This window comes from Taudactylus pleione, unplaced genomic scaffold (genome assembly GCF_031769625.1).
Source record: "Taudactylus pleione unplaced genomic scaffold, aTauple2 ptg000128l, whole genome shotgun sequence".
NCBI lineage: Eukaryota > Metazoa > Chordata > Amphibia > Anura > Myobatrachidae > Taudactylus > Taudactylus pleione.
The window spans coordinates 8,484,222-8,500,081 of NW_028284530.1; the positions used below are offsets into that span (position 1 = coordinate 8,484,222).

Consider the following 15,860-nt stretch of genomic DNA (forward strand, 5'->3'; position numbering starts at 1 on the left):
CAATACATGAGTCTTACCTGGCTATCAAGTCCAAGGAATATGAGCATCATGAAAAACAAGGCTGCCCACAGAGGGGCCAGAGGCATCATGGTGACAGCTTTTGGGTAGGCGATGAAAGCCAGACCAGGTCCTGAGAAAGAGGTGTGCATGGCAATAAGTGACAGGAATTGCATGCATTTTAATGACCTGAGGGGCGATCTCACGATGGAAGTTGCTAACGTGATATTGAGATGCCTCAGTTTTAATTTCATTATACTGTAGAGAACACAGGTTTCTTTCCTTGAATTACACTACATGTATGATATTAAAAAGGTGTTACAGGGAAGCGGTATTGGGCTATGGTGCCAATATGATGAGACTTAAGATGTTCCTGTTATTTATAATTTAAGTTAGTTATATAGCACACACATACTGTATAGCACAGTGCATTATAGTGAATATTTGGTCATTCACATAAGTCCTAGAACCAGCGTAGCTTACAATCTATGGACTCGATGCGTTCGCACGCAGCCAGCGTATACAAATCCGGCGATTGCACATAGTGGGCATTACTACGCCCACTATGTCTTGGCGTGCGATTGTGGTGTGTATTTAGACGCCCACTAGCCTGACTTATGCACGTCATCTCCAGGAAGTGTATGCAACCATCGGTAACACCGAGTACCATCAGAAGCATACGCAGCACTTGTGGTTGACCATACCCTACCGCAAGCACTGCGAGTGCTTCAGTGTGAAATTCAACCAAGTGACGTGTACTATGACGCTCCGTAATAATTATGCACGCCTCTGAGACGGCGTTAAGATGCTCAGACACGCCTGTGTTTGCACCACCACTCCCCCATTTCCATCTACCAACCCCTGTTACCACCCTCAAACGGCTCGTCCTGTCACTCAGTCTAGCGAGCCATCTATGCTTAAGGGGCGATCACTTCGCGATCACATAAACTAGTTCGCGCATGCGCACTGCGATGCGTACAATGTAAACCTCAGCCGGCTGCGTGCGACCGCGTCCTAGCGAGCAGGTCTGAATTGAGCCGTATGTTCCCTATCACAGGCACACACATGTACTACATACATACACTGTAGGGTTCTTTTTTGTCAAAAGTGAAGTTACCTGCCATTACATTTTTGGAGTGTGGAAGGAAACTGGAGCACTCATAGGAAATGTATGCAAACACAAGAAGAACATACAAACTCCACACATATAGGGCCCTGGTTGGAATTGAAGCCATACCCCCAGTGCTGTGAGGCGGCAACACTATCCATTGTGCTACTGTGTTGTCTGTAAGCAAGTTATGTTATGTTGTGTTCAATAAAGTGTTAATGGAAGAAGAGACATGATTGATGCCTTACATTTTAGAATTTAGAGATTATACTTAAAATGTGTCAAAAATGTAATTATGAGTGTCCGAAACACCTTATATTCAGAGCTGCCACTAACTCAGGCACAAACAAAGATTGTTTCACACTGTCTAGAAGTCTTAGGAATTTTAGGGATATCTCCCGGGAGAGTAGCCAATCCTCGCCCAGCCCATACCCCACCAAGCTGTCATATATAATTGTTGTCAACGGTTACATCACAGAATCACAGCTTCAGCAACTAGACAGCGCACGCACTGATATAGAGATTCACGTAAATCTCCCAATGTTATTTGATCTGAGCATGCACAGCTCTGGTCCTGCAACACTGGCTGCAGACCCCAACATGGTAGACATACTGCTGATATTGGGGACGATTGGGAGCATTACAGAAATTGGGGTGTGTTGGATCCATCTTCTGGGCGTGCCGAAACAAGTGGTTGCATCCTTAGACACAGTTTCACTGGACCTAGCAGCGTGATTTTTCCTGGACAGCCTGAGAGACCTGAGGGTAACTCAGATGTCCAATGGTGACACAGTTGACCCGATGCTGTGTCTTTTTACATAAGACGCCTCCTGCGGCTTTTGCGTATCTTATCTCAGCTGCTGCAGCGTGCCACGCAGTGGTTGTGCTTGCCGGAGAGCAGGCCCACAGTGCAGACAGTACAAGACTCTCCTTCCATGGACACTTCAATAGTAACTGTTGTTTCTCAGATTTTTCCAGCTGATCGCTAGAGATTACACTCACCTCTAATTGCTGCACATTGCCATTTATCATAGTGCTGTCACTTCTGTATATAACTACCCCTGTGATTAACGATGATGATCAGCGACTAGTGGCAGGATACAAAAGCGGGTCAAACAAGTATTTAAGTAAGAGAACACCATAAATGATATATGGGGCCTAAGAGAAGTGTTTAATAGTGCCTAAGAGAGTTGTTAAACATGAGACACAAGAACCCCTGTTAAACCATTTTTAGCTCAGCCTTTGCAAAATGTTTCACTGGCACCAAAACACTAAAATACAGTCGGCAGAATCACAATATTTAGTTAATCTGTAGTAACTCCTGTCTGTGCTGTCTGACAGCTGTCAGCTCCTCTCTCTCTCTCTCCGTATCACTATGGGTCAGGACTATTTAAAAAATAATATATATATATGATTAGTCCCACTGAGTCAGATGGGGATTGTAACATAAAATAGTGCTCTTCAGTGGGGTTCAGGGGATAATTCAACAGCATCTTGGTATGTAGGAGGTACTGTAATGAGTTTAAGAGACAGTGCCCTGTAATACTAGGGCTTTATGTCAGCTTCTCCTGATGTGTTGATTGGTCAGGTTATTATAAAATTTCCAATTACAAGGAAAAATTCTTGTCAATGTCCATGTGAACATTATAATAGCTGTCCTTACCATTGAGAAATGGGACTGGATTATAATAATAATTTGATATTCATCAGTGTTTAAGCAAAAACAATCTCCAGCAAGTCTCTCCTGATGTAGTGGGCGAAAGTAAAAGCCCCACAATGCTAGGGGTAAAACTTTCTAGTATATATTTTTTGTATCCCCCTCCCCCTGTCTACATGCTGGTGCAGCCATGAGATGAGTTGAGCCCCGGTACTGGTGGAATGCCAAGGGGGCATGACTAAGCCCTGTTAAAGGCCCTTTGTGAAAACCATGCTGGCACTGAGTAGGGCAAGGCTTTACCATCGTTGGTGCATAATTACACCCCCTGAGAAGAGTACTGTAACTTTTTTCCATGGACTCTTAGATTAGTGCTGCAGCTATATGTAACTACATGTTCTGGATATGATCAGTGCTCTGAGAACAATTATTACAATGAATAATATTGGGGACAATGTATTAGATACATATGAGGATAGTGCATTCAATAGATGCACAAAGTGGGACAAACTGAATAATTGTATAGTGCTAGTTACCTGCTTATTGACTAATTGTGTGTGCTCTTTTTCGGGTCACAGAAGACAACTGATGACCCCTCGGAGAAAGAAACAGGGACAAACATGATTTTATTTCTACTGTGTTCTACTTTCCTTGCTTTCAAATCTTGTTTAATATTAGCACCCTGCTGGATTCTAAGTATAAAGTCTATAAATAGAGGTGGAATTTAAAATTAGTATCTACCTGTGATAGATTATCAATTGGTGGAATATAGAACTCACCTCCTTTTTAGACTCTAATATTATAGTTGGAAATCTCTTCAACACACTAGCTTTTCTATATCTAAAAGTAGCTCTTTTTATTAACTTTGTAGTTCTATTTCTGATTACACTTAAAAAATCCAGGAATGTTACAGGCATGATCAGTAAAAATTAGGGGTGAGCGGGTTCGGTTCTACTCGGTTCCGTTCGGTTTTAAAAACCGAATCTTATTGGCTATCCAATACTCGTGACAGCTGATAGCCAATAAGATTCGGTTTTTAAATCCGAACGGAACCGAGTAGAACCGAATCCGCTCACCCCTAGTAAAAATACAAATCTTGTACACCACTGAGAGACTGATGGTCATAATTTGAATGTTGTCCACTGTAATAGTCCAATGTAGTACAGGTTGAGTTTCCCATATACAAATATTCCAAAATACGGAATAAATTTGGCATGACTGAGATAATGAAACCTTTGATTTTTGATGGTTCAATGTACGCAAACTTTGTCTAAGGCACAAATTATTACAAATATTGTATACAATTACCTGCAGGCTGTGCGTATAAGGTGTATATGAAACATAAATGAATTTCATTTCTGTACACAAACTTTGTTTGAGCCACAAAATTATTGAAAATATTGTTTAAAATTACCTGAAGGCTTTGTGTATAAGGTGTATATATCACATAAATGCATTCTGTGTGTATATTGGTGTCCCATTCCCAAGACATTTCATTATGGTATGAAATTATTCCAAAATACAGAATATTCCGTTATCCAAAATACCCCTAGTCCCAAGCATTTTGGATATGGGAGACTCAACCTGTAATGTGAATGCCACCACAATCTCTGTAATGTGGCCTAGTTTTGTAAGGCACTTACAAAATTCTTACGGGCAAAGAGCTATATAATAATACGCTATGGTCTGTTCCAAGACTAACATGCGCGCGCTCCACCCCAAAGGGTCCCATTGCCACAATGAAAGGACAGGACAGACCATTGCAGATTACAGGGTAAGTATCCGCAATCTGGGGACGGAGGCGGATCTGGTGTAAATGGGTCCATAACTTACTAATTATCTAATTACAGGATGTAAGAGCAAATGTTTTATCAGCGATATTTGAATCTTAATGTTAAACTATGTAAAGGTATCTGGAATGGGACAATCATTAGCCACAGTGTACTGTAATTCATGTTTTGAAGAACATCTGAACTGCAATCTTCATAATAGAAGCCATACTCTACTTTTCTATAGTAACATTGGTCAAAAGTAAATTGCCTATAAGTATTTTTTTCTTGCTAGAAACCAATTACAAGGTTATTGCCCCAACATTGATCACAAATTTACTGATAGAGTATATGCCAAATATCTCTTCCCAGGTTCCGTACAAAACATTTTCCTCCTAGGAGACAACAAGCCTGTCACTCAGACCAGGGGGTTTTACTCTCAGTTTCTGAAAAAAAAACAAGCTTTAAGTCAATAAAGAATTTTAGCAAATGTATAGATTAGAGAAAGTTTCTTGATTTCAGGTACTATATAATAATCTATTTTTTTACTTTTATAAGTAGACTATAACTAACTTTTTTTTTTTTAAACAAATAGAAGGTTCTTTGTGATTGCTTAATACAGGGCAGGCACTATTTTTAGATGGACCTAGATTGTTGCTTAGGGGCCAGTGGTTAGCGGCACCAAAAACACTAAGGGGTAAATTTACTAAAGTCCGTTTTTACTTTCGATTTGATGTTCGATTTAGCTCACCTCAAGTAGAATGTAGAAATCCCTCTTCAAATTCCACATTTACTAAAATTCGATTTTTGAAGCCTTTTCTAAATCAAATTCAATTTAGTTGATTTTGAACAGTGATTTGATGTTCGATTTTGCATGTTCATGTACAAATTGAACAGCAAATTCCACTTCAAAACAAACTTCAAAGCCCCAAAACGAATAGAACTGCTTCATGCTTTCAGTTTCAGCATGAGCAGTTCGTTTTGACACAGATACATGCATACATCAGTGAGATGCATGCATGTTTCTTACTGTAAAATGCTTGTTAAGTGCTAATTTTATTTTAAAAAATGACGTGGGGGTCCCCCCCTAAACACAGAACCAGCCCCGGACAGAACCAGCCCCGGACTTTTCATAGTCAGTCCTGGTTGTGTAAGTACAGGGAAAAAATTGCGTAGGGTCAATGGTGGGAACCGCAGAATCACCTTTAGTAACCCTGTGGCTATCACAATTGACTTCAATGGTGGGAGCCGTTCATTGGCTGAGAGAGGCAGGGGCTGACCTCCCTCAGCCAATGAACGTTCAGACACATCCCTACAAAGGAAAAAGCCGCGTCTGAGCTCTTCATTCTTGATTAACAGCCATCGTGGATGCTACCTGTTGCGTGGCTGAGGTTTTCACGTTTATTTATTTTATGAAGACCTAGGATGCCTATATGGAGAAGTGGACCAGTCCAGGTAATGTAAGTGAGTATGTGTGAGTGTGTATGTATGTATTAAAACTATACTGTCACAGTGTGTGTGTATTGTGTTTATTTAAACATTTGTTTAAAGTAGGGGTGTGCACCGGCCACTTTTCGTGTTTTGTGTTTTGGTTTTGGATCTGGATCTTTCTTCGTGTTTTGGATCTGGATTGGTTTTGCCAAAACCACCCTTCCGTGTTTTGGGTTCTGGGTTTTGTGTTTTGGATCTGTATTTTTTTTTTAAAAAGCATAAAAACAGCTAAAATCACAGAATTTGTTGGTTTCTCTGCTCCTATGCTATTATTAACCTCAATAACCTTAATTTCCACTCATTTCCAGTCTATTCTGAACACCTCACACCTCACAATAGTGTTTTCATGTCCAAAAGGTTGCACCGAGGTAGCTGGATGACTATGCTAAGCGACACGAGTGGGCGGCACAAACACGTGACCCATCTAGGAGTGACACTGCAGTGGCAGACAGGATGGCAGTTAGAAAAACTAGGCCCCAAACTGTACATAATGCAAAGAAAAAAAAGAAGTGCAAGATGGAATTGTCCTTGGGCCCTCCCACCCACCCTTATGTTGTATAAACAGGACATGCACACTTTAACAAATCAATCATTTCAGCGCCAGGGTCTGCCACACAACTGTGGCTGAAATGATTGGTTCGTTTGGGCCCCCACAAAACAAGCTGGCAATTAATGTGTCCCTGCACAAACTGGCTCTACGGAGGCAAGATGTCATCCTCATCCTCCTCATCCACCGATTCCTCACCCTCTTCAGTGTGTACATCCTCATCCTCACAAAGTATTAACTCGTCCCCACTTGAATCCACCACCACAGGTCCCTCTGTACCTTCTGGAGGCTGGTCTCCCTGGAAGAGCTGATAATTCATTTTGATGAACATCATCTTCTCCACATTCTGTGGAAGCAACCTCCTACGCCTTTCCCTGACAAGGTTCCCGGCTGCACTAAACACTCTTTCGGAGTACACACTGGAGGGGGGGCAACTCAGGTAAAATAGAGCCAGCTTGTACAGGGGCCTCCAAATTGCCTCTTTTTCCTGCCAGTACAGGTATGGACTGTCTGACATGCCTACTTGGATGCTGTCACCGATGTAATCCTCCACCATTCTGTCAATGGTGACAGTATCATATGCAGTGACAGTAGACATGTCAGAAATTGTTGCCAGGTCCTTCAGTCCGGACCAGATGTCCAAACTTGGTCCTGCCTGCCCTGCATCACCGCCAGCGGGTTGCTTAGGATACCTAAGTTTTTTCCTGGCAGCCCCAGTTGCGGGAGAAAATGAAGAAGGAGCCATTGACGTGTCACGTTCCGCTTCAGCTGACAGTGTGTTCACCAGCAGGTCTTTGCACCTCTGCAGGCTTGTGTCGGCCGGAAAGAGAGACAAGAGACACCACATAGGCTTTAAACCTAGGATCAAGCACGGTGGCCAAAATGTAGTGGTCTGATTTCAACAGATTGACCACCCTGGAATCCTGGCAAAGCGAATGAAGGGCTTCATCCACAAGTCCCACATGCCGAGCGGAATCGCTCCGTCTTAGCTCCTCCTTCACTTTCTCCAGCTGCTTCTGCAAAAGCCTGATGAGGGGAATGACCTGACTCAAGCTGGCTGTGTCTGAACTGACTTCACGTGTGGCAAGTTCGAAGGGCTGGAGAACCTTGCACAACACGGAAATCATTCTCCACTGCGCTTGAGTCAGGTGCATACCCCCTCCTTTGCCTATGTCATAGGTGGATGTATAGGCTTGTATGGCCTTTTGCTGCTCCTCCATCCTCTGAAGCATATAGAGGGTTGAGTTCCACCGCGTCACAACCTCTTGCTTCAGGTGATGGCGGGGCAGGTTCAAGAGTGTTTGCTGGCGCTCCAGTCTTCGGCACGCAGTCGCTGAATGGCGAAAGTGGCCAGAAATTTTTCGGGCCACCCAAAGCGTCTCCTGCACGCCCCTGTCGCTTTTCAGAAAATTCTGCACCACCAAGTTTATTGTGTGAGCAAAACATGGGACGTGCTGGAATTTGCCCAGATGTAATGCCCGCACAATATTGGTGGCGTTGTCAGATATCACAAATCCCCAGGAGAGTCTAAGTGGGGTAAGCCACTGGGCGATGATTTCCCTCAGTTTCTCTAAGAGGTTGTCGGCGGTGTGCCTCTTACTGAAACCGGTGATACACAGCGTAGCCTGCCTTGTAACGAGCTGGCGTTTCTGAGATGCTGCTACTGGTGACGCTGCTGCTGTTGCTGCGTAAGGTGATACATCTACCCAGTGGGCTGTCACAGTCATATAGTCCTTAGTCTGCCCTGTTCCACTTGTCCACATGTCCATGGTTAAGTGGACATTGTGTACAACGGCATTTTTCAGGACACTGAGGACACTTTTTCTGACGTTTCTGTACAGTCTCGGTATCGCCTGCCTAGTGAAGTGGAATCTAGACGGGATTTGGAACCGGGGACACACTACCTCCATCAATTGTCTAAATCCCACTGCACTAATGGCGGATACCGGATGCACGTCTAACACCAACATAGCAGTCAAGGCCTCAGTTATACGTTTTGCTTCAGGATGGCGGCTGTCGTACTTCATCCTCCTCGCTAAGGACTGTTGGAGGGTCAATTGTTTAGTAAAAGTAGTGGTGTTCCTACTTCCTCTCTGGGATGATGAACGACTCCCAGCAGCAGCAACAGCAGCAGCGGCAGCAGTAGGCGTAGCAATGCAGGATCCTCCAGAGGAATCCCGGATAGGAGAGTCAGTCATGCCAGTGACATGGCCTGCAGGACTACTTCCGATCCTGACTAAGGAGGAAATTGACGAGGAGGGAGTTGACGGTGTGGTTTGCAGGCGCTTGGATACAACAGGACAACGGGATTTAGGTGTCCCTGGACTGCTTACGGTCTTAGCCAAAGTTTCTGAACTTGACAGTAACTTTTTATGAACACGCTGCAGGTGCCGTATAAGGGAGGATGTTCCTAGGTGGTTGACGTCCCTACCCCTACTTATTTCACCTTTACATATGGTACATATGGCAAGACAGTTGTTGTCCGGATTTGGATAGAAATATTGCCAGACCAAAGAGGTGGAATGTTTGGTCTTCTGCCCAGGCATGACCGTGATGGGCTTTTTCATCCCACGGACAACAACTGTCTCCCCCGGAGCCTGATTTAAACAAACCACATCACCATCAGAATCCTCCTCGCCAACTTCCTCCTCAGCGCCAGCTACACCAGTATCCTCATCCTGTTGTACTTCAACAGTGACATCTTCAATTTGCATATCAGCAAGTGGACTGTGGGTGCTCCTTTCAGCACTTGCAGGGGGCGTGCAAATGGTGGAAAGAGCCACCTCTTCCCGTCCAGTGCTGGGAAGGTCAGGCATCGCAACCACCACCACACTTGGACTCTCCTTGGGGATTTGTGATATCTTCTTAGAAAGCACAGTTCTTCGCTGTGCTTTTGCCAGCTTAACTCTTTTGATTTTTTTAGTGGGAGGAGGGCTTCCATCGTCATGTGAAGCTGAACCACTAGTCATGAACATACTAGGGATCGACCTTAGCCGTTCCTTGCCACTCCGTGTCGTAAATGGCATATTGGCAAGTTTACGTTTCTCTTCAGCTGATTTAAATGTCTTTTTCAAGGTCATTTTCCTGAACTTTGCCATTTGGGATTGTATGTGCCCTCTACTATGACATTGGGCATCGGCCTTGGCAGACGACGTTGATGGCATGTTATCGTCTATGTCATGACTAGTGGCAGCAGCTTCAGCACTAGGAGGAAGTGGTTCTTGATCTTTCTCTATTTTATTTTTATCGGAGAAAGTTTGGTCCTCCATTTATGTTATATCGATTTGATATATACGTGCGGCTAAACACAGAAAATAATTTTTTTTTTGGTTTGGACTGGAGTGTACTTTGGGGGTTACAGCACCCTTTAACGGTCAAGCCAGCCGGCCCTTTACTTATGACACAGGCGCACGCTTGGCACTACTTTGTTGATGCACGTGCGGCTACTGCGCACACAATTCACAAACACAGAAAATAATTTTTTTTTGGTTTGGACTGGAGTGTACTTTCGGGGGTTACAGCACCCTTTAACGGTCAAGCCAGCCGGCCCTTTACTTATGACACAGGCGCACGCTTGGCACTACTTTGTTGATGCACGTGCGGCTACTGCGCACACAATTCACAAACACAGAAAATAATTTTTTTTTTGGTTTGGACTGGAGTGTACTTTGGGGGTTACAGCACCCTTTAACGGTCAAGCCAGCCGGCCCTTTACTTATGACACAGGCGCACGCTTGGCACTACTTTGTTGATGCACGTGCGGCTACTGCGCACACAATTCACAAACACAGAAAATAATTTTTTTTTGGTTTGGACTGGAGTGTACTTTCGGGGGTTACAGCACCCTTTAACGGTCAAGCCAGCCGGCCCTTTACTTATGACACAGGCGCACGCTTGGCACTACTTTGTTGATGCACGTGCGGCTACTGCGCACACAATTCACAAACACAGAAAATATTTTTTTTTTTGGTTTGGACTGGAGTGTACTTTGGGGGTTACAGCACCCTTTAACGGTCAAGCCAGCCGGCCCTTTACTTATGACACAGGCGCACGCTTGGCACTACTTTGTTGATGCACGTGCGGCTACTGCGCACACAATTCACAAACACAGAAAATAATTTTTTTTTCGGTTTGGACTGGAGTGTACTTTCGGGGGTTACAGCACCCTTAACGGTCAAGCCAGCCGGCCCTTTACTTATGACACAGGCGCACGCTTGGCACTACTTTGTTGATGCACGTGCGGCTACTGCGCACACAATTCACAAACACAGAAAATAATTTTTTTTTTGGTTTGGACTGGAGTGTACTTTCGGGGGTTACAGCACCCTTAACGGTCAAGCCAGCCGGCCCTTTACTTATGACACAGGCGCACGCTTGGCACTACTTTGTTGATGCACGTGCGGCTACTGCGCACACAATTCACAAACACAGAAAATAATTTTTTTTTTGGTTTGGACTGGAGTGTACTTTCGGGGGTTACAGCACCCTTAACGGTCAAGCCAGCCGGCCCTTTACTTATGACACAGGCGCACGCTTGGCACTACTTTGTTGATGCACGTGCGGCTACTGCGCACACAATTCACAAACACAGAAAATAATTTTTTTTTCGGTTTGGACTGGAGTGTACTTTCGGGGGTTACAGCACCCTTAACGGTCAAGCCAGCCGGCCCTTTACTTATGACACAGGCGCACGCTTGGCACTACTTTGTTGATGCACGTGCGGCTACTGCGCACACAATTCACAAAGACAGAAAATAATTTTTTTTTTGGTTTGGACTGGAGTGTACTTTCGGGGGTTACAGCACCCTTAACGGTCAAGCCAGCCGGCCCTTTACTTATGACACAGGCGCACGCTTGGCACTACTTTGTTGATGCACGTGCGGCTACTGCGCACACAATTCACAAACACAGAAAATAATTTTTTTTTTGGTTTGGACTGGAGTGTACTTTCGGGGGTTACAGCACCCTTAACGGTCAAGCCAGCCGGCCCTTTACTTATGACACAGGCGCACGCTTGGCACTACTTTGTTGATGCACGTGCGGCTACTGCGCACACAATTCACAAACACAGAAAATAATTTTTTTTTGGTTTGGACTGGAGTGTACTTTCGGGGGTTACAGCACCCTTTAATGATCAAGCCAGCCGGCCCTTTACTTATGACACAGGCGCGCGCTTGGCACTACTTTGTTGATGCACGTGCGGCTACTGCGCACACAATTCACAAACACAGAAAATATATTATTTTTTTAGCACTTGGGAGGAGCACCCCTGATGGACAGAGCACCCCCTGGACAACACTACAGCACCCCTTTAGGTCTGGGACACTGCACAGGACTTTGGAGTGGACACAGCCCCTATGGAGAACTGACTGCACAACACAGTCCAGCCAGCCCCTATGGACTTTGAAGTAGTGGACACAGCCCCTATTAACAACAGCAGCACAGCACAACACAGCCAGCCCCTATGGACTTTGAAGTAGTGGACAACAGCAGCACTACACTACACTACACTACACAGCCCTAACTCCCACCCTCCCTCTTCACTGTCCACAGCCGAGTGAGAAAATGGCGCCGACGCGGGTACCTTATATAGGATCCAAAACCCGCGAGACTCGGAAGGCGGGATGATGACGTTTTGCCTCGATTTCAGATCCGAGTCAGGCGGGAAAAGTCGAGCCTGACTCGGATCGGACTCGGATCGGGGGGGCTCGGGGGGGTTCGGATTTCAGAAATCCGAACCCGCTCACCCCTAGTTTAAAGGGGAACTACAGGTAACAGCGGGCCCTTAAAGCCCTTCATGCTGGTACTTTTGGTTCTCGAAGTACAGGGGAACCTACGCAATTTTGTCCCTGTACTTACACAACAAGGACTGGCTATGAAAAGTCCAGGGCTGGTTGTGTATTTAGGGGGGGACCCCACGTCATTTATTAAAAAATAAATGAACACTTAACAAGCATTTTACACTAAGATACATGCATGCTTCTTACTGATGTATGCACGCAACTGTGTCAATCCGACCTGCTTATGCTAAAATCGAAAGCATAAAGCAGGTCTATTCATTTGGGGTTTTGAAGATCGATTTTGTGTTCGATTTCAAATCGAATAATAGTGAATAAGGGATTTGTGTGTTGGTCTATGTAAAAGTGCCAATGCTTCTCCGATGTTCGATTTTGAGTGGGATTTGAGTGAAATTCGGTTTTATGTTCAATTTGACATTCAATTTTGCCTTTAGTAAATCTCCAAATGCAAAATCAAATGAAAATCGAAAGAAAATAGAAGGTGAAACACTAAAATCAAAATCGAACCATAGTAAATATACCCCTAGATGAGATATACTGTATAAAGTCACACATCCAATGTTTTTCATGTCTCTGAGGAGCCCTCACATGGAGCATTACCCACAGCTTTGTACATGTGAATTGTCGGCTACTGCTGCATGCCAGTGTTGTGCTAAGAGTGTGCCACTTGGATATTATATTACAGCCAAGCTCCACACTGCCAGTCCCAAGAACACTGACACCCCCATCTCCTGCTTGCTTAGGTAAAAAGTAGTGTGGGTAATGAGGCAGTGAAATACCAGAGTAGGGTGGACACCACAGGGGTAATATATGGATGACTGGCACCCCAAGGGTCATACCCGACCTTGCTTATATGCATGCTGAATTTTCTCTATTAGTTTCAGAGGACCAATTTGCAAGTTTGCTGCATTACATACTGTATAGTGTGAAGTGTGTTCTGCAGGATGAAATAACATACTATGCAAAATCATGTAATCATATAAGGGGCATAGGGCCTGATTCAGAGTTGGCAATAGAGAGAGAGATGGCACTTAACTGTGTACCTGGGCAAACCATGTTGCAATGCAAGGGGTGTAAATACATACATTTTATTGCATGTAGTGTAAATACTGGCTGCTTTTGCATGTAGCTCACAAATACTGCACAGCTTTATTATTACACTGCGCTTTGATGTCAGTTTGGAAACCTCCCTCCCAAATCTAAATCTCTCGGCACATTTTAAATCTGCCCCACCCGCAGTGTAACATGGTTTCACCGAGATGATCAGTTGAGAGAGAGATCTCTCTCTATTCCCAACTCTGATTACGGCCCATATTTCCTAAAAGACTGCAAAGTAGAACAGACTTGGCAAAGGCAACCAGAGTGGAAAATAATTAATTATAAAACAAAAGTGATGCTGATTATCTGTATAAAAAGTGGGCCTTATTTCCAAAGTTGTAATTAGCTTAGATGTAGAGTAAACTCCTCTGGTGATGATTTGTGCTTCAATTTGCACGTGTGCCTAGATTTACACGAAAATGCTTGAGTTCACAGAGTTGGAAGCACAGTGGTGTAGTGGTTAGCATTGCTGCCTAACAGCACTAGCATTATGGTCATTGCAGCCAGCCCCTATCTGCGTGGAGTTTATATGTTCTCTACATATTTGCAGTTTTCATGCAGATGCACCCTGTTCCTGTCACACCCAAAGGCATCTGACATAATTAGGCCTGGTGTGTGTGTTTTGTGCAGTGGTGTATATAGGGTGGGTCGAGCGGAGCACATGCCCTGGGCACTGTCAGATCCGGTGGTGTGGGGGGCTCTGCCATTTGCTGTCCAGGGCAGTGCGGCCCACAGCTCTACACACTAAAACAAACACACCACCACAGCTGGCGGTGTGTTTGTTTTAGCACTGCAGCCAATAAGAGTCAGACAGACTGTTATTGGCTGCTGCCCCCATGGCCAGCGCCGGGCTGAAGCTCATTCATGCAGTTGGTGAAGGGAGAGACATCTCTCCCTAAGTGCCAAGCAGGACCGGAGGAGCTGGCGGCAAAGGGCGCAGGAGTGGGGATTCGGGTAAGTATAATTATGTGTGTTTTATGTGTATGGGATACTACTACTGGGGGCACTGCATAATGGGCCCTACTGGGGGAACTGCATAAGGGGAACTACTGGGGGAACTGTATAAGGTGCACTACTGGGGGAACTGTATAAGGGACACTACTGGGGACACTGTATAAGGGGCACTACTGGGGGGCATTGCATAAGGGGCACTACTACTGGGGTTATGAAGGTGCATATGGAATGGAAAGGAATGTTCCCAGAGTGATGAGAAATGGTGGTGTGTCATGTTGACACGCCCCCATTCTTCAGTGGCCACACCCATTGTGGCATGTGACCATGCCCACTCTATAGTTCCGCCATTGCTTTTGTGCAATATAATTATGTAATAATAAATAACAATAATAGCATTGTGGAAGAGCAGAGGCTTGCACCAGTCTATAGGAAGAATTAGATGGAGAGACAGCAATCCTTAGTAAGTATGGAGTCAGCGCCGTTACATGGCGGCAGTACACCCTGAGCACATGACATCATGACATTGCACCAAGGGGAGGGGGCCGTCAGCACAGGGCAGTACGACACTGTCCGAGATGTCCTGTAGACACTCCAAGTGGCTGTACAGGCTGAAAAGTGCAAGTTTAGGGTGTCCAAAGACACTGTAGTAGCAATAGCAGTGGCCGTGGGGCATCGATGGTGCCGCCCCCTGGGACCTGCACTCTGTGATACAGCACTGCTCACACACCTCTTGCAATGGCCCTGTATGGAGTGTACACTCTGGTTGTGTTGAGAAGAGAAGCATTGCTGGTGGTTAAGAAGACCTCCATGCTAAAGAACGTTTTGCAGCAGGTTTCAATCAACCTATACATTTCACTTTTCAGTTGCATTTCAGTGGACAGGTGCATCACTAGGTGATCTTTGCCCAATGTAAACATAAAGGGCAAAATTTACTAAGGGGCGGGTTGTAAACCCCGGCGGTTTGGCGGCGGTTTTGCTATCCGCAGATTTACTAAGGCCAAAACCGCTGTCAAAACAAATTTTAGAATAGAATGGAACACGGTTGTCATTTAGAAACTGCCGCCAACCACCATCAAACCCCCGGGGTTAAGAACCTGCCATCAAACTGGCACCAAACCGCCGGGGTTTACAACCCGCCACTAGTAAATTTTGTTCTAAGACTCGAACACATTAAGAGCCACATGGAACATATGTAGTTACAATGCTCCCTCATGGTCATGATTGATTTAAGCCATATACAGTATGAGGCTAAACCAAACCGTATGTTATTATTAAAACTGGAAAGTGTAAGGAAAAGGGTTGTTATAGACTGTAGGAGGTTGGAATTATGTGTAACATTTACACTTGCACACAGCTTCCTCACAAGCCTGCATTTCTAGTTTGTGGTGCTGTCTCTCAAGAGTGGAGGGTAGGTGGACACCTCTAAGTGCGCTAGGCAGACCAG

At 44.9% G+C, this 15,860-nt stretch overlaps 1 protein-coding gene across 1 annotated transcript in view; it reads right to left on the reverse strand.

Moving 5' to 3' along the window:
- The window catches only part of SLC6A11 (solute carrier family 6 member 11), a 293,906-nt gene that overhangs the window by 22,785 nt on the left and 255,261 nt on the right, over nt 1–15,860 (reverse strand). The window contains exon 10 of the mRNA XM_088472769.1: nt 18–130. Within this exon, the coding sequence (XP_088328895.1) occupies nt 18–130 (113 nt within the window). The remainder of the gene's footprint in view (nt 1–17; nt 131–15,860) is intronic.